This window comes from Alnus glutinosa, chromosome 7, assembly GCF_958979055.1.
Source record: "Alnus glutinosa chromosome 7, dhAlnGlut1.1, whole genome shotgun sequence".
Taxonomy (NCBI): Eukaryota; Viridiplantae; Streptophyta; class Magnoliopsida; order Fagales; family Betulaceae; genus Alnus; species Alnus glutinosa.
The window spans coordinates 20,541,058-20,568,208 of NC_084892.1; the positions used below are offsets into that span (position 1 = coordinate 20,541,058).

Here is a 27,151-nt window from a genome sequence, read left to right on the forward strand (position 1 = left end):
CCGGACAGATGATGCTTTGATAGTTGAGCGTCTGGACGGAATATCACGTCGTCCGAACGGATGCAAAGGATTCGATTTCTCTGGCTTGGAATCTGTGCAGAATCTTCTAGAAGTATAACTCTGAATAAGAAGACTTTGAAAATAACTAAAACCCTATTTAAAAGCATCATTACATAGAAGTGATTTTAGCACCAGAAGTTACAGAATGCAGTCAATCACAAACTAACAAAAATCATCATTACCCATTGATGATTTTGTCCATTCATGAACTTAGTCCCTTAATTTCCAGCTCTTAAAAGTTATGAAGGCTATAGCAAATTAATTGTTTAGTTAGAAGTTAAGTCCTAGTTAAGTTCTCTAAGTTTGAAATAAAGGATAGTTAGTTATAGATAAGAGATATGATAAGGTTAATAATTACTTAAGATTCCTTGATGATTCACCACTAGAAGTAGCCCCCTTTCATCACAACTTGCAGCTCCCAACCGTGGATCAGTTCAGCCCCAAACAATCTCACCCTTTCATTTGTGTTTAAAAGAAGGTGCAACTCCCTTCACTAAAAAAAAAAAAAATCTCACCTCTAAACTTGCTACCCAAGTTTGATTTGTAGCCTTTAGATCAGCTCAAAAACAAGCTATCCTAGCCATCCATTTGTGTTTATAAGGAGGAGAGCTTATCCCTTCATTTCACACATCTTCTCCTTCCTCTAAGTTCTCTCGGTTTCTCAAAGTGCAACAAAGTGCTACAGTAGAAATTATTCTCTCTCAGTTTGCATAGCAGCAGCAAAAGCACCTGAAAGAACCCAAGCTCCCTTCTCCTCCCTCTCTTGCTCTCTCTGCTTCCCTCTTGAAAAGAAACTGCAAACCTCCCTTGATTCACAGACCCAAACAGTAGCAGCAAATATCTGGACGCCCAAATATCCAAAGCATCATCCGTTCGGACGATGTGGATTCCCGTCCGGACGCCCATTTGCCAAAGCATCTTCTGTCCAGACGACGTGGATTCCAATTCGGACCTTCCTCTATGTCAAGAAGTTTCGAATTGCTCCAACTTGCATCCGTTGGGACGTTTTAGCAACCTGTCCGGACGACACTCAGTGTTAGACCAAGCTTCAGGATTTCTTTCCAAAACACAAATACGGGAAGATTGCTGCAACCGTCTGGACGACGTGGATTCCCATCCCGACGCTCTTATCCATAAGGCAAGTATCGCAATTCAAATCCAGACGTCTGGACGCCAGTCAACATGGTCTGGACGCGCGAGCATCAGATATGGAAATTGCGTGCATCAGATCAACCGTCCAGACGACCATCCTCCTGGTCCGGACGTGCGAAGCCTTTATATGGAAATTACTTGCAGCGGACGTACGACCGTCCGGACGATAGGGCAACACCGTCCGGATGCGGCTCTCAAACAGGAAAGATTTTCAGCGAAATTTTCAGAATTTCGGTCCCACAGTTGTCCGTCCGGATGCTCTATGACCACCGTCCAGAAGACGCCCAGTTTTATCAAGCCAGATGCTCATTTGAACCCTTAGCCTATAAATAGAGGTCACTGGGCTTGAGAACTGCAAGAATTAGGTATTGAATTCCACTAGTGCTTAGAGAGCTATATTGTGAGGTTATTGAGTTGAGTTGATCTCTCTGAAGTCGTTGTTGTGTGTGCTGTTGCTGCGCTTAACTTGAAGTCTATCTTAGGGGTTGGCCCTAAGGTAAAAGATTCCATTGAAGATCCCTTTAGGTAGGAGACCTGGTTGAGATGCGTTTGTGTTGGGTTACACGTTAGAGTGCAAGGTACGACCACTGCATCAGGAATATGTGAGTGCTACTATCTTGTAACTAGTCTTATCTTCTGAATAGTGGATATATTGGGTTTGGCTGCCCCGAAGTGATTTTTCTCATTTTGAGTTTCCACTTCGTTAACAAAAATCTTGTGTTACTTTATTTCCGTATTATTTTGTTAACACATTGTGCACATATACACTTGTCTTATTTTAGAAGTCAATTTTCATTTTTCAAAATATATTATATTGATATTGTACGGTATTTCCCTTGAATATATTTCCTACATTGAAATGAAATATATTATACGATACTTCCATTTTATAAGGGTGATTGTAATTAGGTTTAATGGTAATCAAATCAATCAAAATTGATTACTATTCTTACCTATCTCAATTCTCTTATAAATAGGAGTATTCTGTATTGTAAATCAATCAAGCAATAAGAATATAATGTGGCCTTAAGGCTTTATCTTGTGGATGTAGGCTATAGATCGAACTACGTAAAATTCCTTGTGTTCTTATTTTTTTCACATTTTATCTTTAGTTTTCCATTCAATTATGTTTTCTTTCATGGTATCAGAGCTATAAGATAACGCCAGTATTTTATCTAATGGTCCTGTGAATTTTTCGTTTCCTTTTATCTTTGTTGCTTCTTTTATCTCTATGTTTCTTTTGATCCAAAATTGTCCTATGTAATGTTCTTCTTTAATTTTGTTCTATTATTTTCCCTGTAATTTCACGCTTCTGTCATCTCTATCCTAGACTCTTCATTGTTTCTTTTTGTTTTTCACCATCACTATTTTCTTTCTTTATTTCCTTATGCTTCTCTTGTTCTTTCATTGCTTTGTCTATGATTTTACCCATTATATCATACAACAAAACAATATGAAGGAGTCCATTATTTTCTTTGATAATAGTGTGATTTTTTTTTTTGGTTCTATTTCTTATCCATTGTTTCAAATTGATTTCATAATCAAGAAACCCTTGCTTCCTATTTTTTTTTTTTTTTTTAAAATTCTTGTTGTGGTATGTTTGTTAGACAAAAAAAGAAAAAAGAAAGAGAGAGAGAAAAGATCACCATCATACATGATGACATCGGCACCTTCATAGCAGGTTTGCCACCAAGCCCATCTTCTCCGTCAGTCTGGTGCCATACAAGGCCGCGCCGTCTCAGCCACTGTCCACTGATTGATTCGTCCACGACACAGCTCCTAGTTTTTCTGTTAAAAAGAAGAAGAAGAAGAAGAAGAAAAAAGAAAAAGAAGAAGATTGGGGTTATACCCAACCCAGAGGAGGAACAAGGAGACAAAAGAAGAAGAAGAAGCAGAAGAAGATTTGGGTCCTACCCGACCAAGAAGAAGAAGAAGAAAAGCAGATTTGAGTTATACCCAACCCAGATGAAGAAGAAGAAGAAAAAGAAGAAGAAGATGATGATTTGGGTCCTACCCGATTCAAAAAAAGAAAAAAGAAAATATCAATAGAGGTCAAGTTGCCCACATTTTTTTTGGCATTTGAGGTGCTCCCTAAAACCCATGCCCATTTTAGCCCACAGTAGACTCATTTTCTTTGGCTCATAGATGTCCCTACCTTTCTTTTGGCATTTGAGGTATTCCCTAAAACTTGGTTTCAATTTCAGCCCATAGATGGCACATTATGTGTTTAGCCTTTAAGGTATTACCTGAAACCTCGCTACCTAGGCTCATTTAGTCCACAGATGACTTGAAGAAGAAGAAAAGAGGAAAAAGAAAGAAGAAGGAAGACAACGAAAAAATAATAATAAAAAAAGACGAAGAAGACGAAGAAGAAGCAAGATGTTCTTCTAATTGGGTTATACCCAACAAAAAAAAAAAATTTCAAAACTCAAGATTTTAGAATCTTCCACCTTGAGTTTGCAGGGGATGTTAGAAGAATATATTTCTTATTAATATAAGAAATATATTATATTAATATTGTACGGTATTTCCTTTGAATATATTTTTATATTGAAAGGAAATATATTATACGGTACTTTTCTTTTATAAGGGTGATTGTAATTATGTTTGATGGTAATCAAATCAATCAAAATTAATTACTATTTTTATCTATTTCAATTCTGCTATAAATAAAAGTATTTTGTATTATAAATCAATCAAGCAATAAGAGTATAATGTAACTTTAAGACTTTATTCTGTGAATATAAGTTATAAACTAAACCACTTAAAATTCTTTATGTTATTATTTTTTTTTCCATTTTATCTTAAGTTTTCTATTCAATTATGCTTTTTTTTGTTTTTTTTTTTATTTTTTTTCACCGGTTAGCGTTTTTGAAAAGCACCGGAATAGAGAGAGTTTTGTTTTTCATGTATTTTATTCAGCTATTATGAAAACTCGCGCTTCCATTCAGCGGTTCAGGGCTTTACCAAAAAGGCTTCCCCGCCGACAATCCTCTGAAACGCATATCTGTGGGCTTACTTTCTCAGTTCTCAGTCTAACTGTCTCTCTCCGCACGCAAAGAAGGAAAACTCTCTGGCGTTGTTGTCACGGACGGTCCAAGCTGCAATGTCCGACGACGACACTGACCCTGATTACCTTGTTTTTCTCCAAGACTATGAACGATTTGCGGTAAATGCCCCACAAGGAGAAAACGAAGACGAAGATGCAGAAGAAGAAGAAGAAGAAGAAGAAGAAGGAGAGACCGAAGCCGAAGAAGACGGAGAGGGCGAGGAGTATTTGCTAGAATCGCCTAGGGTGGAAGAAGGGGGGCACAAGCGGAGGAGAACCGAAGGAGGAGAAGCGTGTTGGTCGAACGGAGTTGGGAGCGCAGAGGGTTCTCAGGGGAATGAGTGGAATCGGAGTGAAATCGAGGGTCTCTTTTGCCCTATTTGCATGGAAGCTTGGACCAGTGACGGTGGCCATCATATCTGGTGCTAATGCTTACTCTTTTTGGCCTTTATTTCACATGTAAACGAATTTTCAGAACCTTGAATCCTAGAGCTTTGTTCGGATTACAATAGAAAACTTTATAATCTTTAGGTTGATTTGGGCACTAGGGCGGAGTGGGTAATGAATGGACTTCTTTTTTAGGTTTAGTAGTGGTAAACTGGTGTAATCTTGAATTTTGGATTCATAGGAGCGTGAAGGCATCAAAAGTTTGTGTACAAGGGATGAGTTTGTCGCAGGAATGTGTGTTCAGGGTTTCGTTTAATTTGATAATTGACACGAAATCTTCTGTGGTTAATTATAGTGATTTTCACTCTCTTGGTGTTTATTCATTTTTCTGTTTTTGTTTTTGTTCGAGGGCTGCAGTTGTCTTCCTTGTGGGCACATTTATGGTATGTCTTGCATCAAGAAATGGCTACAACAACGTTTAAATTCCGGAAAGGTATTGTCTGTTATATAATTCTGACGTAGTTTTTATGAATTATCTGGAACGAACCTTTTGGTTGTTGACATTCATATTCGTATTGCCCCCGCTTTGTAGTGTCCTCAATGCAATAAGAAATGCACGTTGAAGGATGTAAGGAGGCTTTTTGTATCGCGGGTTGTTGCGGTTGACGAAGAATCACAGAAGGTCACCTGAATTCTTGTGGGGATGTTATTATATCTGGAGAAACTTACATGAATCTTAATCTGAATCATGGGTTGTTTTTGTTTGCAGAGAATTCGAGCACTTGAGGCTAAATGTGCTTCTCTTGAAAAGAAGGTGGGAATTTTATTGGGCGAAGAAAAAAAAAAGGTTCACATAATATGGTTTTGTATCTTCTCACTGTTCTCTTAATTGATGGTCATGTTAGATGGATTTTTCAAATCTGTGATACCCACATATGCAGGGGTTTAGCAAACCGATGATCAGGTTCAGTCTGCTATGGTTTGCTAAAAAACCCCAAAAGAAAAGGGCATAATACCATAAGGACCTAGTTTCCAGTGGTCCTTGGTTAGCATATGGAGCAAGTGTTTAGTTTTATACTTTATGTGTAGGGTGTTCATTGGTGTAAGAAAGAAGCTCAATGGCAAAAGAGAGAAGCTGAGTTGCATCTAAAAGTTTGCCTGCTGACGGAGGTATGTTTGATTGGAAATTGTATACACTTTTTGATTGTATGAATTGCACAACAAATTGTGTATCAGAAATTTTTACTGGTCAGTGTTCATTATGCTTTGGTGCTTCTTATGTACCAAATATCAGCAGCCATGTTTTCTGTGAGCTTCTACCACTTTTGTTGGCAATGGTGTCATTGCCTAAGTTCTCCATCTCTTTTTGTATACTTCCTTCTGTAGTTTTGTTTTAAGAAATGATTTGTTCTTTGGCTCATTATGTAGTTATGCAATAACCTTGATTTCATTTTAGGGAGAAGAATTTTTTATTTATTTTTATTTTTTTTTTATCCCTTATTTGTTACTTTTTGGTCTCAAAAGTTGTTCTTTGCAGAGGGCAACTCATTTGGAGCATTTATTAGGAGATATGCAAAGCAGGCCGTCTGGATTAGTAAATGCGGGTGGGGACTGTCAAGGAAGACATATGTTTGGTAATAATCTTTCTAAATGGAAGATCATTGACTTGTGAAATTCATGCTTCGTGTTATATGCAAATACTTTCATACATGTGTTTATATATGTTGTATATATTGCACATCATATGTGTTCTCCAATGTGATCCTATGGTTATAGGTTATTTATGTCGACCATTGAGGAGTTTTTGAGCAATGATTTTATGGTTTTGGATGCTTTTCTCCTTCTTCTTTACTGAAGTATTAAAAACAGTTTTTTTTTTTTCTCTTTAGATCCATTGAATTGTGTAAAAATATTTTTATGTTTGAATACTTGTAGGACACAACTTTGGCTCAACTTTGTGCGTACAAGGATCTTCTTGCAGTTTCATATTACAGGTCTGCCATTTCTTGCTGTCCCTCTTACAACATGCACCTTGAGCTACCACATGTTTATTTTTTTATATATATTTTTTTATCAGTAATTATAAATTTTGTCAATAAGAAGATGAAACCTTAAGTACACAGTATAAATGCAAATAGCTCACCTAAATATTACAAACTAAATTTATATGATGACCAATTTTTAAAAAGGAAAGAATCAGGGATACAACCAAAAGCAAGCATCCACTCACACAATGATCTCAAAAACAAAGATTTAAGCTGAAGCATTTGTCAAGTATAGGGATTCACAAAAGAGAGGCTAAGTATATTCTGGCCCTCACCATATTTCTTTTTTCTTTTATTTTTATTTTTTATTTTTATAAGTAATCGGGATATCATTAAAAGCGTAAGACGCTCTCATGTACATAAGAAGTATGCAAGAGAAGTTACTTAACTAGTAGGAGAAAAAAGAACAAGAAAATCATGATAACTAATCACTAAAGGAATAATATAAGCAGCTAGCCGAAGATACAAAGTGTTGAAAGGACAGGATTGCCGGTACAATTTTTTTATTTTTTATTTTTAATTTTTTTATGAGTAATGAAAATCATTAAAAGCCAAACGGTGCACCTAAGTATACAAGAAATATACAAGAGAAGTACCTAGCTAGAAAAAGAAAACAAATCAAGAAAGTCATGAAAACTAGAAATTTGAAAACAATCATAGGCAATCATCCCTTGAAAAAGGGTATAGAAAAAGAAGGCCTTCACCTCCGCCATTGTCCTCTCACTGTCTTCAAAATTTCATTCATTTCTTTCTTTTCAAATACCCCACATCATGCATAACGGAGTCATTTTCAATATAGCTTCACTTTGAGGACTATAAAACTTCCTTCTCCAACAAGCAAAGAGGTTTCTTATTCGGCGAGGTATAACCCATGCCAACTCAAATACTCCAAAAATAGAGCTCCATAAGGCACTAGCTGTCTCGCAATGGAGTAAAAGATGGTCAACGGTTTCCCCACTCTTGCACATACAACATCAATCTACCACAATGAAATGTTTTTTTTTTTTTTGATAAGTAATAACCTGGTTTTATTAAAAGCGTCAGGCACCCCTTAGTACACCAGCAGTATACAAGAGAAAACACAATGCTGGAAAACGAAAAAAAAAACAGCCCAAAAAAAGAAAGAATGAAACCCACCACACAAACCCACATGAACCTAAGCCTACAAGCACAAAGAACCCCAATCCAACCCACAAGGAACACACAAGAAACCCACCCAAAAACCCACAGGAACCTACACCCTAAAACACAACACCCACAGCCCACAAGCAACCCACAAACTACAGAACCTGAGCCTTTCCTCTCCTACTCCTAGAATGCACACTTGCAACGTCGTAGTTTATGGAGCTCTTCAGATTCTGCAGTTCTCTCATTCCTTTGATCTTATACCACTTCCCCATACTACCCCGATGAAAATCTTCCTCAATGGCATCCAACGAAGCCAGGGCCGAATCTTCATCCTCAGCACCATCCGACTCCCACTCCAAGTGTAAGTCGGGAGGAAAAACGCCCAAGGGGTGAGGAGAATCACCTTCCTCTCCCTGATCCCACAAAACAATCTCCCCAGATGGGCTAAACCCTACCGGCCACTCCTGAGATTGGATTATACCATTCGTATTGGGAGTCTCACCCTTGTAAATGGTCAATGATTTGCAGCCGTTCAAGGGGGAGGGAACTCTCGGGAGCAAGAACCCGCGCCGAAGACCCACTCCCCCACTTGGCATCGGTAGGTTTTTAACCACAGTCCTGACCAAAGCCTGAGAAGATGTACCCAAACATTGCGTCATCGGCGACCTCAAAGCTGTCATTGCCTCATCAATCAAGGAAATATCCAACTTACTAGCTTTGGCTTTCGATTTCCGTTGATACCTCATGACCAATTGGGTTTCGGACAGGTAAATGGGAGCCCCACTATCCGCCATCAGCGGAAGAGACAAGCGAATCCTTTCTCCCAACGCAGCCGCCCCCAAAGAGGGACCCACAAATCCTTTAGAGTCCGAACCCAACCCCCCAAGCAGACACGAGGTTGAGTCACAAACTGACACATCCGACCGCAGGTTGGGCTTCGCCGCCCACTCTGAGGCGAACGGATCTTCAATCACTGCCGTTCACAAGCTAGGACTTGCGCCGGAGAACTCGCTAGTATCCGACAACCCTCCACCCATGCCAGTCGTCGTCTTCACCTCCGACCTAGACCCATCTTGCCGGGCCAAAGCAGGATGAGCGAAGAAAACCGGATTCTCCACTGGAGAAGAACCCCCCATCAACGACGAGCCTGACTTGAACACCGAAAGAGTAGAAGACGACCCATCCAACGCTTCCGGCGCCGAAGAACCCAATCCCGACATTTCAGAGTCCAACCCCGCTTCGTTGAGTCCACAAACCTTATACGGGAAAGACCTCTTAGCCTTCTTGGGGTTGGGCTTAAGGCCCAACTTCCTAGAACCATCCCTACAGCGTGGCCTTCTAAGCACAGCAGATGAGAACCTGCACCGGCCCAGTTTCAGCCCAACAGAAGAAATCCTGTTCCAGCCCACGTTAGACCCACTCACCCAATCCAGCCATACACCAACCTGCTCGAGGATCTTTCTGCAGAATGAGACGTTGCAGTCCCTTGTTCTGCACTCTCTGCCTTTTCGAACACTGGAGCCATCGACACAAAGGTCTTTACCCACCAGATCAAAATGGTTTCTCTCCCAGGCAGAACAGTCCACTGCCTGCCGGACTATTGCGCAAGACTGCTCCTTTATCGGGAATTGCTCCTCCTCGCACCATGCCACCTCCTCCTGCGAGACCAGAATCCGGCCACCAAAAGCATGGATGGTTGGCGGCGAGCAAACCGCCTCTGCGAAAGACAGTGGACCCGCTGCATTTCCCATACAATCCCCCACCTTCTTCGCCCTTGCCTTCTTCTCCGGCGAGGAAACACCGAACCCGCACCCTACCGAAGAACCAAGAACTTCTATAGCCTTATGCAACTCACTAATAAACTTGAGCCAACCCCAACCACCCTGCCCCTCAGGAATACGAAGGAACCCTCTCTGAACGCCCACCCCATAGACCGCTACCTCCACAAACCGGCCATTAGTGTTACCTCCAATACGAACTATTGTCACCTTCGCCCCCTACCTGAAAGATTTGACAAAATCAGACAGATCATGACCACCCATCAACACCTCCATAGTCGAAACCAGCCATTCGATGCACTGGTTACTGAGGAGTACTGCACCGGAATAAAATTTCCGCTTTTCTTCCACCCTTAGCACTGACGCCCCTTCAATAACCGAGAAAGCAAACGCTTTTGCCTCCACCAGAAATCGTCTATCCATCCCTCAACTTCTCACCATGTCCAAGCTCCCGGAAAGAGAACCAATTTTCTCTTCAGATTATTATTATCCGATGTATAACATTCAAATTATTTAAAATGAAATTTGATAAAAACTGAAAACAGTGAACAAAAAAAGAAAAGTTGAATTTTGGTCCAGAAAATTTTCATCCATTATCAAACTAGATCAGAAACTTTTGATTTGGTTTGTGATCACTCGTTAACATGTCCCTGCAAGAGTGATAAACAGAAAGCTAAAAAAACTAAATCAGCACAGTGGCTCCAGTCAATTCACAAGGTTGTCTAAGTTGAGGATCTTACCTAAAGTGGCCGACAAAGCGAAAAAACCACTCTCAAAAGAGCCTTACTGCGCCAAATATGCTTCCAAGGAAAGTGAGTGCGATCATGGAACGATCTCACATCAAACCACCCTTTCTTAGAGGGGTTCCATAAGCATAACACCATAACCACTATCAATCTTCAAAGCGCCTCTCTCATAAGCATAACACCATAACCACTTTCCTAATAGGACACGGTTGAACGAGAGCAAATTTCGAACCCCCAGACCCCCCTCAAAGAGCGGTGAACACACCTTGGAGCAGTTAACTAAGTGAAATTTAGTCTCATCTCCCATACCTCCCGACAAGAAATCTTGTTGCAAGTTTTCAATACGATTGGCAATAGTAGGTGGGAGAGGAAACAAACACATAAGGTAGGTAGGCAAATTAGACAAAGGTGCTCTTAATCAAGGTAATTATTCCCCCTTTAGACAAATACAACCGCTTCTAACTAGCCAATCGACGCTTATGCCTCATTTGGTTCGCAGAATGGTTATTCCATTAGAAAATATTGAGAATATAAAAAGGTGGAATGGAATAACTATTCCTATTATTTTGTTTGGTTATAACGCTGGAATAGAACATTGAATATGTATTCCTTTATTTGGTATAGTGCAATACGTTGGTGAATGGAATCATATTGTAATCAAATTTCCTAAAACACCCTTATAATGCAAATATAATTAACATTCTGAAGGACAGTTTTTCTTTATTTTAGAAACATAAATAGTCATACCATAACTTCTTTTTTATTCCGTCAAGTTTGTGCCTTTTTTTTTTCATATACATTTACGCTACAAAATGATATATAAAAGAAAAAGAAAAAACACATAATCATCATATCACCATCATTTTTTTTGAGAAAGAAAAAGCTATGAAAAGCACATCATTTAACTTGACATCGTTTGTAGAAAGAGTCATGATAATGAAGGAAAAGCACATCAATTAAAATAAAGCTGCTGCAAATGCACATCACCAAATTGTCTCATAATACTCAATAAAATTTAAATAAAATCACAAAATCGCTTATAGCTCACCAAACATCTTAACCATCTAAAAATGGTCTAGAACTCGTTCTTAATTAAAAAAATTTAAACATAAATGCAAACTCAAAATAGATGATTTCCAGCAACTGTTCATGCGTCATTTATAATTCCACGCACTAATTCTTCCTTATCATCATCTAGAATGCGGAAGAGTAGATTCATTACTTTAAGCTGACAAAAGATTGATTTTGGTGCTTTTAGACGATCCTTAACACTAAGACCAATTATTTTTGATAGTTTGTTATTAACTTTTAATCTATTCTCAGGTGCTACCGTCCCGGTTACTGCCTTGCTAAGATTATCTGATGCAATAATTAAATTTGTTGCAAGCACGTTACCAACTTCTATCATGGTGTGGGCGATGTTATCTTCGTTACTATTGTTATTCTTTTTTCTTTTCCGACCTGAAAGTCCTCCATTGCCATTGGTGGGCAACTACATGTATGACATGTCTTCATTATTCTCTTCTAGTTCATTTTTCTCGTTTTGGCCAATTTGGTTTTCATCCCCTTTTTCTTGTTGTATCTCTTCACACATATCAATAGGTGTTTGAGCATCTCTGCCAGTAGCATGGTCTTTTTGCCATAGGCAATGCAAGATCTTCATATAAGGGAAAAGATTTGTTTCTAAAAGCAACGGCCCCTTTATGACTCTACAAAGCCATCAAATAAGATAATATCCTTTAAATATGTTAAGCACATACAACATGTTAAAATTTTACCTGCACATATGCTTGCCACACAGCATCTTCAGCAACCACGCATTTTCTCGCTTTGTCCCATCCAAATCCGTTTGGATCAGGACCACACAACATTGCATGGATTACTTGAAAATCATTTTTCAAAGTTTTTAGTCTTAATTCTATATGTGCTTTTGCTTTGATCCCAAAATTTGGTGATGTCCTTGAGAGCTTCACTTCCAAGATTTTAAGATAACCTGGTTGAAGCCTAGTCTCTTGTTTATTGTTTCCTTCATTGTAATGTTCTAACAAAGCCTGAACAAGTTTGATATCTTCTTTGGGAGTCCATTTCCTTCTACCATTATCTTGAGAATCAAATATTAGTGAAACCATATCTAAAAAGAAAAAAATGAATAACATAAATACATAAAGTAATAAAATTATAATAATAGGAATATCAACAAAAAGATGCACACCAATATGGCTAACATCAACAACAGAGACCAATTGACAAACGCAAAAGAAAGTTTTCAGTATATTAAGGAAAAGACTGACCCATAAAATAGTACATTGTAACATGGTTAATTGCCAACCTCGCATAGATTTTTTTTTTTTTTTTTTTTTTTTTTTTTTTTTTTTTTTTAAAAAAAAAAAATTGTCAACAACGCATAAAATGTTTAAATAAATGTTACATACGGTAATATATCGTAACATGATCAATTGCCTCACCTAATTCCCCTCCATGAATCAAACATTTCATTTGCCATAGTTGTTCTCCTGTAATCCATTCATCTAAAGCTTTGATTTGCATTATTGGATCATTAGTAATTCCAGTATTTTAAAAGAAAGAAAGAATTAAAATATTGGAATTCATGATCCAGTAACGCAAATCGAAGCTTCAGATGATTAAAGTACATGGAGAACAACTATGTCAAATGAAATGCTTAATTCATGGAGGGGAATTAGGGGAGGCAATTGATCATGTTACGATATCTTAAAACTATGTAACATTTATTTAAAAAATTTATGCGTAGTTGACAATTTTTTTTTTAAATCTATGCGTGGTTGGCAATTGACCATGTTAAGATGTACTATTTTATGGGTCAATCTTTTCCTTAATATATTGAAAACTTTCTTTTGTGTTTGTCAATTGGTCTCTGTTGTTGATGTTAGCCATATTGGTGTGTATCTTTTCCTTGATATTCCTATTATTATAATTTTATTACTTTATGTTATTCATTTTTTTTCTTTTTAAATATGGTTTCACAGATATTGGATTCTCAAGATAATGGTAGAAGGAAATGGACTCTTGGAGAAGATATCAAACTTGTTTAGGCTTTGTTAGAGCATTACAATGAAGGAAACGATAAACAAGAGACTAGGCTTCAACCAAGTTATCTTAAAATCTTGGAAGTGAAGCTCTTAAGGACATTACCAAATGCTGGGATCAAAGCAAAACCACATATAGAATCAAGACTAAAAACTTTGAAAAAGGATTTTCAAGTAATCCATGCAATGTTGTGTGGTCCTGATACAAGTGGATTTGGATGGGACAATGTGAGAAAATGTGTGGTTGCTGAAGATGCTATGTGGCAAGCATATGTGTAGGTAAAATTTTAACATGTTGTGAATTGTATATTTATAATCTTATTATGTGCTTAATATATTTAAAGGATATTATCTTATTTGATGGTTTTGTAGAGTCATAAAGGGGCTGCTGCTTTTAGAAACAAATCTTTTCCCTTATATGAGGATCTTTGCATTGTCTATGCAAAAGACCATGCTATTGGCAGAGATGCTCAAACACCTATTGATATGTCTGAAGGTATACAACAAGAAAAAGGGGATGAAACCAGATTGGCCAAAACGAGAAAGATGAACTAGAAGAGATTAACGAAGACGTGTCATGCATGCAGTTGCCCGTCGATGGAAATGGAGGAGGACTTTTAGGTCGGAAAAGAAAAAAGAATAACAATAGTAGCGAAGATAACATCGCCCACACCATGAGAGAAGTTGGTAATCTGCTTGCAACAAATTTAGTTACTGGATTAGATAATCTTAGCAAGGCAGTAACTGGGACGGTAGCACTTGAGAATAGATTAAAAGTTAATGACGAGCTATCAAAAATATTTGTTCTTAGTGTTAACGGTCGTCTAAAAGCAGCGAGATTGATTGTTTGTCAGCCTGAAGTAATGAATCTACTCTTTAGCATTCCAGATGATGACAAGGAAGAATTAGTGCGTGGAATTATAAATGACGCATGAATAGTTGCTGGAAATCATCTATTTTGAGTTTGCATTTATGTTATAATTTTTTTAATTAAGAATGGGTTCTAGACCATTTTTGGATGGTTAAGATGTTTGGTGAGCTATAAGTGATTTTATTTAAATTTTATTGAGTATTATGAGACAATTTGGTGACGTGCATTAGCAGTAGCTTTATTTTAATTGATGTGCTTTTCCTTCATTATCATGACTCTTTCTACAAAATGATGTCAAGTTAGTTGATGTGCTTTTCGTAGTTTTTTTTTTTTTTTTTAAATAAGTTTGTAGTGTAAATGTATATGAAAAAAAAAGGCATGAACTTGACGGAATAAAAAAGAAGTTATAGTATGATTGTTTATGTTTCTAAAATAAAGAAAAAATGTCCTTTTGAATTGTAATTATATTTGTATTATAAGGGTGTTTTAGGAAATTTGATTACAATATGATTCCATTCACCACCGTATTACATTGTACCAAACAAAGGAATACATATTCAGTGTTATATTCTAGCATTACAACCAAACAAAAGAATATGAATAACTATTCTATTCCACATTTTTCTATTCCCAGTAATAGCTATTCATTTTCCTAATGGAATAGCCATTCCGCGAATCAAACGAGGCCTAACGGTATATTTATTCCCATAGGAAAGGAATAGGTATTCCTCTCCTTCTCTTCGTAAGGGATTAGCTATTCGTATAAATAATGTACAACCAAACAAAGAAATAGTTATTTCGTAGGAATAGCTATTCCTTTCCATGGGTCTAATCCATAAACCAAAGGAGGCTTTAATCTTTTTGATAACACCATTCAAATAGATTTGACTTTAAAAGAAGCACCTAGTGGAAGGCCTAGGTACTTCATAGGAAAAGAAGAGAGTTTGCATCCCAAGATCCTTGCGAAACCATTTACATTATTGACATTACCAACAGAAATCAATTTTGATTTGGCCAAATTGATCGTTAGGCCCGAAATAGATTCAAAACAAAGGAACAAATAGTTGAAATTGCAGAGGTGAGCGGAGTCCGCCCCACAAAAAATTAAAGTGTCATCCGCAAATAAAAGGTAAGAAATATCAATCCCACCTACATTCTCAGTTCCCATTGAAAAACAAGACAACCCTATGCCCACGGCTACGGAGATGATCTTTCCCAAAGCTTCCATCACAGTGACAAACAACAATGGAGACAGTGGGTCCCTTGTCTCAAGCCACGAGAACTACTAAAAAAACTTGTGGGAGTGTTGTTCACCAAAGCAGAAGAGCATACCGAAGAGATACAATGAGCTATCCAATGAACCCCATTTCCCCCCAAAACCGCTTCAATAGCTGTCAAAATTGCCATAAACTATTCCTCATAGCCCTCACACGATATTCACACTACACAATGGGTCTCCTTCGCCCTTTGCAAAACCCAATCTGAATGTGCCCACCCCGAGCAAATATTTTTCCCAAACACAGTTGGGGTGCCCGGGGGGGGGGAAGTAGTCGGAGGAGTACATTACATGGCCTCCTTTCTACTATAAAGATCCACATCCAGGCAAGGCATCGGTCACTAATAAGCTGATTGCAACCATCTGCACTACTCGAATCCATCCCAACCAAAGCAGGCAGAGCTGTCTCCTTCCCCTAATCGCAAATGTAACTAAAATCCCTCAAATACCCAACAAAAGAGTCAAGATCCAGCAAAGAGGTTAGATTCCCCCCATTAACAGCTAAAGCCCGCTCAACGGATTTAGGGTTTGCTCCAATCCCAACAGTGGTGATGTAAACCAAACAGCACAAGAACTAAGGGAAAATGATATGGGCTACTTAGAGGGAGCTGTGACCTTCAAGACACCAAAAGATGTTCTAGGTTTTAATAATACTCAAGTATGATATTTTATTCATTAGGTCTATGCTTAAATAGGAGACGGTTAGGTCATAAGACATAATCATTAGGTCTAGCCATCATTTACATCATGTAGGAACCCTTGCCACCGTTTACATGCAAGAACCCTAGCGGAATAATAGCTACATGTTACAAGGCTAGGTTTAGCCGTCATTGACTTAGACCCTAGTGAGAAAGAATACTCACTAATAGCCTATAACCTTATTTGGAATATGTTTTCCTTATTAGACTAGGAAATAAAGGCTGGAAATATAAGGGGATTAACTCCTAATTCACTGCCAGCGTGAGGCCTACGGTATGCCACGTAGCCTCTTCTTGATCTCCAAGATATGTTCGTATCATCCCTCTCCCCTAACAACTTCTTTGTCCCCAAGGAAGAACTTAGGAAATTGAGCTTGGACCATAACCTGGTCTTCCCACGTTGCCTCCGCCGGAGAAAGACCTTGCCAGTGGATATATATATTTTTTCCCGAACCAAAGTCAAACAAAAGGTCTCTTCTTTATCTCTATTGCACCACAGTGAACACAAGTGACTCTCAGAGGCGTGGAGGCGAGATGTGAGTTGATGACGGCGCGTTTGGAAGGTTTGGTTTGGTGCTTTCTAAATTTGCGGCTGAGGTGGGCTGATCTGCGGCCGGTCGACGGTGCTTTGATGGGATGCCGGTGTGGATGGACTTTTGTTGCTTCAATAACTCTTTTCTTCTTCTATTTTGTGACGGTGGTAGCTGGTGGGGTAGGTGTTATGGCCGGAGATTGACTTGTTGGAGAGGGGCGCTCCTCCATCTGTTTGCTAAATTTATCTTCCCACACTAGGAAATCTAATCGCATCTTTTCTAGCCTTGCTTGTTTCTCTGCACCCAAAAAGATTTTGAAAGACATGGTGATGGTGTGGATCAATGATTGCTATAGAAAACAATCAACATTGCTTTGATACCACTTGATGTAAACCAAATAGCACAAGAACTAAGGGAAATGGATATGGGCTACTTCGAGGGAGCCGTGACCTCCAAGACACTAAAAGATGTTTTAGGTTTTGATAATACTCAAGCATGATATTTTATTCACTAGGTTTATGCTTAAATAGGAGACGGCATTTGGTCATAAGACGTAACCATTAGGTCTAGCCATTATTTACATCATGCAGGAACCCTAGCCGCCGTTTACATGCAGGAACCCTAGAGGAATAATAGTTATATGTTACAAGGCTAGATTTAGTCGTCATTGACTTAGACCCTAGTGAAATAGAATACTCGCAAATAGCCTATAACCTTATTTGGAATATATTTTCCTTATTAGACTAGGAAATAAAGGCTGGAAATAGAAGGAGATTTACTCCTAATTCACTGCCAGCGTGAGGCCTACGGTATTGCCATGTAGCCTTTGCTTGATCTCCAAGATATGTCTGTATCAAGTGGCTGTCAGATTGCCAACACCAACAGGCCCAGGTCTCCACAACACCCAATTCATCTATTAGATGTTCTGCACACACCACTTCTCCCGATAATCCACATCACCAAAACCAAATTGTCCTTTCCTGAAAACAACCATCGTTGTCTTCTTGCCAATAATTTCTGAGGAAAAAGATTTGAGAGAACGGCTGCGAAGAGGTTTTCGCGTGCAACAACTTAGACCCTGAATCTCTGGCATGAGACCCATTTGGCACTACGCCCCCAAAAAACGAATTGAACAGAGCTAATCACAGGCGCCAGTCCACTGCCGACAGGATCTGAGGTCCTAATGGCGCCTCCCTCTATGAGCTCCGGCAACCGTGGGATAGAACCTGGATTGATAGAAAAGGAAGAGCCAGCGAGGGCACTCTCCCTAGCCTCTCCCGGCAGAGGATGGAAAACAACAACCAAGATGCTTGCGTTGAGCGGCGCGGAAGGGCTTCCGGGCTGAACTGAACCAGCAACCGGGTCCTTCCTGGCATCCAAACCCGCCACATGGCACCCCAAAATAGAGAGAGAGAATTCAGATCACACACAAAATTGTAAATGGTTTTGAGGAGGAATGAAGGTGAAGGAGCGATGCTGGATGATGGAAGAAGATCATTAGCAGCAAGTGTTCAGCAACTTTGGTTGAAGAGATGATAATGAATTAACTTTTTGACATCTTTCTCTCTCTTTTTTGTGCCCTAATGACTGAAACTTATTTTGGAACACAATTGTTGTAAGTTGAAGTATGAGGGACAAATGCATTTATGTTGTCTGCAAGTTTCTTTACCATTGCACGGAGGAAATCCTATGATTATGTGGCTAGTTAGCTTTGTTCAGACTGTTCTATTTGATGTTGCAATATTTAGTATTTGAGATAGTTTATAAAATGAAACAAAATAAGTGCTTCAACTTGACTCTCAGTCTTAATAGTCTGACTGCAAAGTTTTCATTTTATTGAAGTGATGGAAATATATCATGTGCTTGTCATGTAACAACTTGTTACATTTTTTTCCTTACCGAACAGTTCTCTCTCTGCAACTTAGAAGCAGTCTTTTTAGTTACGAGATCAAAATCCACATAATACCCGACCAAGAACATGATTCAATACCCATTACAACCAAAATCCAATTATGTGAAAGAACAAAATTAAGAATGGGAAAGGTTTCACACAAGTAGGCTGTGGAATTGCAAGGTACAGCTTGGAAATCGATCTTTTCCAAGTTATCATGCGACTAGGGTATGATATGTTTCACGTGCTTCAACCAACTATGTGATAGATGGGATAGTGATGCTGAAAACATGAAGTTAGGGCCTTTTTTGTTTGATCTTGCAGTTCAAAGGTGGTAAATAATTTTTGTAGATTTATTCATAGTAAGATGGTGTGATTTACCCTACCTAATTTCATCTCTTGTAACATCTTTTTTGTTACTTATCTGTGTTTTGACTTGATCAACCATTTCATTAAAAGCGTTTTTAATGAAATTTCTCTTGCTTATCAAAAAAAAAAAAAAAAATCAACCATTTCCTTAAGTAATTTTTGCTGCCACATAACATCAAGTAACCTATCGTTTAAATTTCTGTAGAAAGAGTTCCAGGTAGATGGTGCACGTTTAGTTGATGTAGAGGCTTCAAGCGAAAATATGTTTATCTTGCGAAGGCTGTCTGGTATGGAGGCAACATCTGTACTTACCAAAGTAAAGTTTCTTGAATTATGGCTTTAGTAGCATTGCTTTTTCGGGCTTAGTGGGAACTGCTCCAATAATTATTCTAATTATTTTCTTTTGAGCATGGTTTTGCAGATGAGCTTGATACCTCCACATGAAAAAGAAGATATTTTGCTTCCTTCTAATATGAAAGTTATTAAGGACCTATGCATTTCTCCTTCTAATGGCAGCCATGCACTTTTTGCTTCAATAGGGAAATTATCAGTTCTCAGGTGTGACCCTATCTATATAGACTATTGTTTTGGTTTTTTGTTGTCTTTAATCTTTTACCTTGTTGACTTGGTTGTTCCATTTGTTACAGTCTGGAAAGCAACAATATCGTCCTTTCCTATGATCTACCGGTAAAAGTTCAATCCATTTTATATGTAATTTTCAAGTAATAAGAAGTCTTGATATCAGGTTCAGGTTCCATGTTGTCTTATGCTGCTTCAGAAAGAATACATCAAGATAAAAAAGTAAATAATATATATATATTGATATTTATATTGAGTCACAGTGTACAAGATTGTAGGTACAATGAGATTATGATAATGTGGTTAGGGGCTTTTGGGTTACTCCTTCCCGAACTTGTACTATTAGAAATGTTCCAAAAACTCTTTGTTGCCTTGTAATTCTACACCACAAATGATGTATTTTTATGTGATGAGTCGAATGTGGATGCACAAGCCCCCAAATTTTAGTTTAGCGAACTTCATTAAGGGAGATGAATGAAATCTTTCAACAAGATGAAGGCCCTTTGTAACTCTTTAATATGTGGAACCTTCCCAAACATCAATTGCAGAGTTTCTTAGTTGAGTGGGTTGCAGCATATGTATGTGATGATCTTGATTCTTTGCATGGTGCTGATAGTTGCAGTAACAAGTCCAGATCCAAGACTCATTATATTCTTTTTAGACATGGATACAGAGTGCATGGTGCAGAGTCTCTCATAAATTTGTTTTGTTGTAGACAGTGGTTCTATCGTGGCTGACTTCATATTAAACTGAATATGTTACTCCTGGACATACCACGGTTTCCATTTGGTATAATCCACCAAAGTTTCCCATTAACTTATGGAAGTGAATATGTTACTCCTGGACATACCACAGTTTCCCATTAACTTATGGAAGTGAATATGTTACTCCTGGACATACCACAGTTTCCATCTGGTATAAAAAAAACAATCCATCAAATTTTCCCACTAATGTCCATATGTTTAGAGGCATGAAGTTCATGCCATTATCTGTTTTTTACTCTCTATGTACATATCCCAAACGTGGGTACTTCGGGCCTTTTTCTATATTTTCCTTCACTCTTAGTTTTCTGTGAAAAGTGTTATTATTTTTACTTAAACAGTGGAAATATGTACTTCCAGGCTGCTGCTTGGTCATGCTCATGGGATCTCCACAGCTCACATTACATATATGCTGGACTGCAGGTCTGACTTTCAATTGTGTTTTTGTATCTTGCAAACCCCGGTAGTGTACGCTGATCTCTTACTTTCTTTTCTCCCTTTCTTGTAGAATGGCTCCCTTTTGGTGTTCGATATGCGCCAGACTGTTGGGCCTGTTTATTCCCTGAGGGGGCTGACATGCAATCCTGTGCATACCATTCACTCACTTTTACAGAGTTCAACTCTTACTTCCGGTGTTAGGTCCGTCCTATCTGCTTCCTCGATTGGCCTGTGTCGGTGGATTTTTGGTGGTGCTGAAGAAGGGTAGGTTGTTATCATCGTATGTATGCGTTGAGTTTTTTCTCATCTTTCTTGCTCAGCTACAAAGCCATTTGGATATACTATTGATATCCTTTGACTTTATTGTATACTTTGAAAAACGCAGTTTAGACCCCAAACAACACTGGAGGGGGGGTTGGGTGGGTTGAATAGGTGTTTTACAGAATTTATGTCAGATTAAAAATTAAGCATCCACATAAAAAAATCACCAGATATATGAAAGCTATAAATCAATCAACACAAAATTTGATGACAAAGTAGAAACCCTTTGAAGGACTCCTCAAAGGTAAAAACCATTATGAGGCAATCAAACCCGAGAAGCTCAACCACTATATAGAAGAATTCAATTACAAGAAGTTCACACTTATAAAACCTTTGTAACAGACACGCCCTTGTACAAACAGACGGCCCATTTGTCTCCTGTTGCAGTAGCTCTAGAATCTCTGGCCAATTCTTCTATCGAGCTTTTTCTTGCAATCTCAGAACTCTGATGGCTGAAGACTTTTTGTGAAGCTTGTGTGGTTTTACAATTAAACTCTTAAGACAGATCACTCATTGAAGGCTTAGGGATGAAAGAACTCTCTCTTAGCACATAGAAATATGGCCTAGCACCCTTAGAAAAATTGTGCATGTTAGTCCTTATATAGGCCTTGAGAAAACCTAAAGTTTAGGTTAAAGTCGGTTTACAAAACTGAGCGGAGGTGACACTTTTGTCAACTTTGACGCAAAACCAACAAGATATTCTACAACTTTGACGCAAAACCTTCTTTTCTAGTCGAAGCCTCTTTTTGATTAAGTACAGAAAACACATCACAAACATTAGATTCCTGCTCTACTCCCAATTTCACAGAATTACCTTCTTCCCCCACCTCCCTTTACATGATTTTCACATTCCTTCCCCAAAGAAAACCTAGCCCCATTCTGATCTATCATATCTTCCATTAAAACAATTTCAGAAAAATTGCATGCAAGACCTTGTTTAGGGCCACAATTCACCCCGAAATTTCCATACTCCACAACAGAATCACAATTAGGCCTCGTTTTCTGAAAAATTGCATGCAAAACCTCGTTTAGGGCCACAATTCACCCTGAAATTTCCATACTTCACAACAGAATCACAATTAGGCCTCGTTTGGTTTGTGGAATAGACCCTTGTAATGGAATAGGAATAGTCATTACTTTGTTTGGTAAGGGTTTATTAATTAGAATAGTTATTTCCATACATCATAGTTTAAATGTCTTTACTTTTGTAGAGTTTCTAAATGTATTTCCTGTCCGACCTTTTTAGGGGCTCTCTTGTATACTTCCCGTGTATAAGGGTTGCGCCCCTTTGCGCTTTTTAATAAAATTGCCATTACTTATCAAAAAAAAAAAAAGTTATTCTCATTCCTTTACGAAGAGGAATAAATTACATTTTTCAGAAAAAATCACTCATTATTTTCTATTTTCTTTCAATTTTTTTTTAAAAGAAAAAATAATATGGAGCTGGGGGTGGTCGCACCACCCCCGGAGTATTTGGTGGTGGCACCGGCCACCCCGAAGGGCGCGGTCACCCCCAATGGGTGGTCGGCCACCCACTAGTTTTCAAAAAAAAAAGCCTCTTTTTATTTTTTTATATTTTATAATTTTTATAATTTGAGTTTTCTTTTTATTTATTTATTTATTTTTTATTATTAATTTTTTTAAAAAAAGTGGGGGTTTTTTCTAGTAATTTTGATTGGATTCTAATCAAAGTATATGAGTTGTTACCAAACTGAAGATTAGGAATAGCCATTCTATTCTACTCTCTTTTATTTCCGGTAATAACTATTCAATTTCTCAATGGAATACTCATTTCGCAAACCAAAAGAGGCCTTAGCTTTCATCTCATTACTGTTGCTATGTTATCTACATCAGAAGTTTGCCCTTCCTCCATAGAACAACTCTCATTATTCGCAGCACCATACTCCATCTCAGAATCTACCAAACCAGTTTTCTCACTAGAACCACTTCCTCCACCACTACCCTGACCACGTCTTCGGCCTCTACCTCTTCCTTTTTCCACCATATATCACGGCAAAATAAAGAAACAAAAACCCAAAAAGAAATCACAGAAGACTTACCCGAATATGCACTCCATCCAGTCTTCAGTCGAAATCCAAAGAAGAAGCTCAAAGATCACTCCAGCCAGTCTTCAATCGAAACCCCAGGAAGAACTCAAAGAACACTCCAGCCAATCTGGATCCGATTCTTCTCTCTGCAGTCTCTTCCAAGATCAGCCGCTTGAAGAAAGTTCTCCCAGAGGTGAAACCAAAGAAATTGGCCAACGATTTTGTGAGACCCGTCAATGAGTTGAAGATGTCTCTGGCAGATTCAAAAACCCAGAACAGGGGCAATTGGAGGAGCAACAAAGTTTAAGGACAATTTGGATCTGATTGGCGATTATGGAGAAGGATGTGAAGAAAAACCCAAGAATCAGCATTTCTGATTTAAATTCAAAACCCGATCGGCGATCTCACTGAGGGTTGGGAATTGGTAAAACCCAATCTGCCAAGGAAAACAACAGCTTCACAGAGGGAGAACAGTGATTCTCAGTGGAATTGGTAAAAACCAGAACAAATTCTTGATCCAATGAGCTCAAATGTGGAAGCAAATCACCACTGAACAAGATCAGAAACCCTAACTCGTGCAGAGAGAGAGAGCCAAAACTGCATGTCTATCTAACCCAAGGAATTTAACTGCCACCAATTTAACTGTCAGTTAAACTGCCACGTCACTATTTCTAAAATATCTATTATAACATTAATAACCAAGTATTTACGAATTGTATGATTATGAGTATATACAAATGAGGTAGTTGAGACTTTTTTTGATAATTGGAAGTCGTAGTTAGAAGATTTTTCTTACGTAAAATATCTATTATCAGTGCCAGAACTTTTAACTTTTCTTTTCCCTCTTTCTTGGTATGGTTGTTTTGAGAATGACCAGGTATTTTTTAAAATCTATCAAATAGCTAAACCTCCAACCACAAAGAGACCGCTTAGAGGACCTCAAAGAACCTAAAGCTTTTTATGAACAATATTGGAAGGTGGTGATGATCTGAGTTCCATTTGGTTAGAAACTTAAATGTGCTGTCTTGCTTATACAACCCATTGCTAATTGAACATATAAGTAGGATGTTCCAAAAATATTTGCATTTGAATTATACATGTGATGAAGTTTGTGTTAGATTGTGTCTTATTGGTGATTACTTTCAAATACAATGAGACCCTGGAATTAAATATTGGTCTTTATATTGGCATTATATTTCTAATCATCATGTATATGTATTCAATGTTCCTTGAAGTGATGAAGGCCATTTAGTGTATCAGCTAATTCTTCAGGGCTGATGAAGGCCATTTAGTGTATTATCGTATTAGTCTAAAAGTTGGTCTATATCAGTACTATGTGATGGTCTGTTCTAACATTTTTTCAATGGATTTTTGTGAAGGCCATTTTTGGTTCCTGAAACGGATAATCAAGGCATTTGTATATCCCTTGCATATTCTCCTAGCAGTGATGATATTGTTGCTTCATATCGTCCCAAAGTTGAGATGTCAAATGAGATGGCTATTTCTCAAGCTTTTGTAACTCCTTCACAAGTTATTGGGCAAGGAACACAGGGCTCCCATGTTCATTATCGGGGAGTGCAGAGCAACTGTTTCCAAAAGTTGGGTTCTGCGTGTGCCAATGTAAATGATATTCGACTACCCACAAAATCTGCGATTATAGACATGGAAAATCAAAATAGGTTGTTTGCATCTGGGGATGATAAAATGTGCGATTTGATCTTGCAAGACTTGCCATCTTTTACAGTTCTTCAGCATCTTAATACACAAAAACATCCTATTCGTGATGTGAAGTACACACATGCGATGAGCCAAGGTTTACTCAGTTGTTTAAGTGAGGACAGATTGCACCTCTTCTGTACCAAGCTATCATGAGAAAGGTAAGCTCTTTTATGAAGTTGTATATGGTTGCCTGATTTTGAGTACAGTATTGATTACTTTTTCTTTTCTTTTCTTTCTTTCTTTTTTTATTTTATTTTATTTTATTTTGTTTATATATATATATACACACATACAACAACAACAGTAATAATAATAACTATAGTCAAACTTTATATATATATATATATATATATATATATAAAGTTGGAGTATAGTTATTATTGTTATTGTTGTTGTTGTATAATTATGATTGACTTAAGTTGTTATTGTTATTGTATCATCATCAATTGTTATTCTAAGATTGAGGGCTAAATTGATCCTACCATACGTGTTCTACATTAAGCATCTAATTAGACATCCAATGTTTTTTAATAATTCCTGATGGCATTTTGTTCTTAATTTTGGAAGACATAATTCATGTTTTGAATTGCGAATCATTTCAAAGTGCATTCCATTTTTATATTATTTTGAAACTAATATCTTGCTGCTGCATTTAAAGAATCAAATTTATGAGTTCATTGTATTCTTTTCACTACAAGCAGTGGTCTCGACTTTGCTTTCTTATCGGGTCTGTCCATTGGCTGATATTATTAATGGTGCTAACCTTAATACTAATAGTCTTGGGATTTTTTAACAGTGCTACTTTGTTGCTCTATTAGAATTAGCATCTCCATCATATGTGAAAAAGAATTTTTCAAGTGATAATAGTCTCTCTCTCTCTCTCTCTCTCTCTCTCTCTCTCTCTCTCTCTCTTTTAATAGAAAAAAAGAAAGAAAGAAAGAAAAAGAATCTATAGAAGAATCCTCAACTCCCACGAGTCCACATCTATGGTGGGTCGAATCTCTAGCCTTCCTAAATGAGAGAAAAAGTTCTACTAGGCTACAAAAGTGAAAAATAAACATCCTCTTTTTCCCCTTGTCCTCAGATGCAGGTTTATTGCTGGCAGTGAGATGGTTGATGTTATGTTTGCACAGTTTGTGCTAATTCCTTGTTCTACTTGACTTTTGTTTCAGGTTTCTGAATTTGTTATGAGGCGATGAGCCGACAATTGTTTGCTTATACCATTAGTGTAGTTTATAATCTAATATTACGAGAGCATGTTGTAAGGTTCACTCAATCGAAATTGTTTCTTGTATGTTTATTAGATGGTCAAGGTTCAAATGAAATTTTCAGGTAGCTGCTGGAGATTGTAATACACGCCTTGTACCGGTACTTGTATATAAAATACTTAGATTAATGGTCTTAGACTCTTAGCTGTTATAAGTTTAAAGAGTAATCACTGCCAAGTGATATTAGTCAGAATTCACCACTGTATATATTTAACGGTCAAGGCAGAACCATTATATACGTCCTCTTCTTTTCCCCCTCTCAAACCATCGAGAGCCAAGTGATATTTCATATTTCCGGGTCAGTTAAGTTTTACAGTGATATTTCTGATAGAGCCAAGTGAGAGCTTATTGTCATCACAATGAAGTATTCCAAACTTCAGTTGATTGTATCAATTACTTTGGCTTATAAAAATTCAATATTGGTTGTTGTGGATTTTTTAAGAAAATATGCCCATTTTTTTTTTTTCATCTGCAAATCGATGGCCATTCAGAGGTTATCAACCGTTGTCTCGAAACTTGAGTTGTTTTTCTAGTCAGAAGCCCAAATGGTGAAGTTTATTTTTTGGTTGAGCAGAATTTTGGTACAACTAGACCTATCATAGCTCCACGGGTACTACTCCTTTGCATAAGAGCAAGGAAGAAACTGATCAACAAAGGGAGACCGAAACCCTAGGTGATCAACAAAGGAAGAAATTGATAAACAAGAAAGGACTCGAAGGAGCTGGAGCCGTTGCATGAGAATAAAAGATCAGGAGCTATCCAATAATGTTATCTTTTCCTTATCTTGTGTTTAAATTGTATTAATTAGCTTTACGTTTGAATTATTAGAGTTAGTAATAATGAAACAGTGTACCTGAGGCCATAAGTTGAAAGGCTGAAGAACGCTAAGGTCTTTGAGAAAAATATTCATTAGTCTTGAGGATTTCTTCCGCCCTAAGTGAAGATAATCAACCATTTCAATTTCTATCA

The 27,151-nt window shown here is 37.8% G+C and overlaps 1 protein-coding gene across 5 annotated transcripts; it reads left to right on the plus strand.

The window, feature by feature from the left end:
* The first annotated feature begins 4,146 nt into the window (after positions 1 to 4,146).
* On the plus strand, positions 4,147 to 27,151 carry LOC133872796 (uncharacterized). 5 transcript variants are annotated; one of them, XM_062310404.1, is made up of 14 exons: positions 4,147 to 4,683; positions 5,066 to 5,141; positions 5,241 to 5,330; positions 5,418 to 5,495; positions 5,738 to 5,818; positions 6,186 to 6,282; positions 6,584 to 6,642; positions 19,254 to 19,364; positions 19,470 to 19,606; positions 19,696 to 19,735; positions 20,749 to 20,811; positions 20,897 to 21,090; positions 24,575 to 25,072; positions 26,757 to 27,151. In XM_062310404.1, the coding sequence occupies exons 1-13, from the start codon at positions 4,319 to 4,321 to the stop codon at positions 25,065 to 25,067; spliced, it is 1,884 nt and encodes a 627-aa protein (XP_062166388.1). In that variant the 5' UTR covers positions 4,147 to 4,318; the 3' UTR covers positions 25,068 to 25,072; positions 26,757 to 27,151. The 5 variants fall into 5 exon arrangements, with proteins under 5 accessions (XP_062166388.1, XP_062166387.1, XP_062166390.1 ...); XM_062310403.1 differs by lacking the exon at positions 26,757 to 27,151 and adding an exon at positions 26,087 to 26,628; XM_062310406.1 differs by lacking the exon at positions 26,757 to 27,151 and adding an exon at positions 26,219 to 26,628.

Excerpts from the sequence above, each read along its gene's own strand:
- LOC133872796 (XM_062310404.1), top strand. The coding sequence starts at position 4,319 with ATGTCCGACGACGACACTGACCCTGATTACCTTGTTTTTCTCCAAGAC. Across the intron at positions 5,496-5,737 it reads TGGGCGAAGAAAAAAAAAAG|GGTGTTCATTGGTGTAAGAA; the intron begins GTTCACATAATA and ends CTTTATGTGTAG. Across the intron at positions 19,365-19,469 it reads CAACATCTGTACTTACCAAA|ATGAGCTTGATACCTCCACA; the intron begins GTAAAGTTTCTT and ends ATGGTTTTGCAG.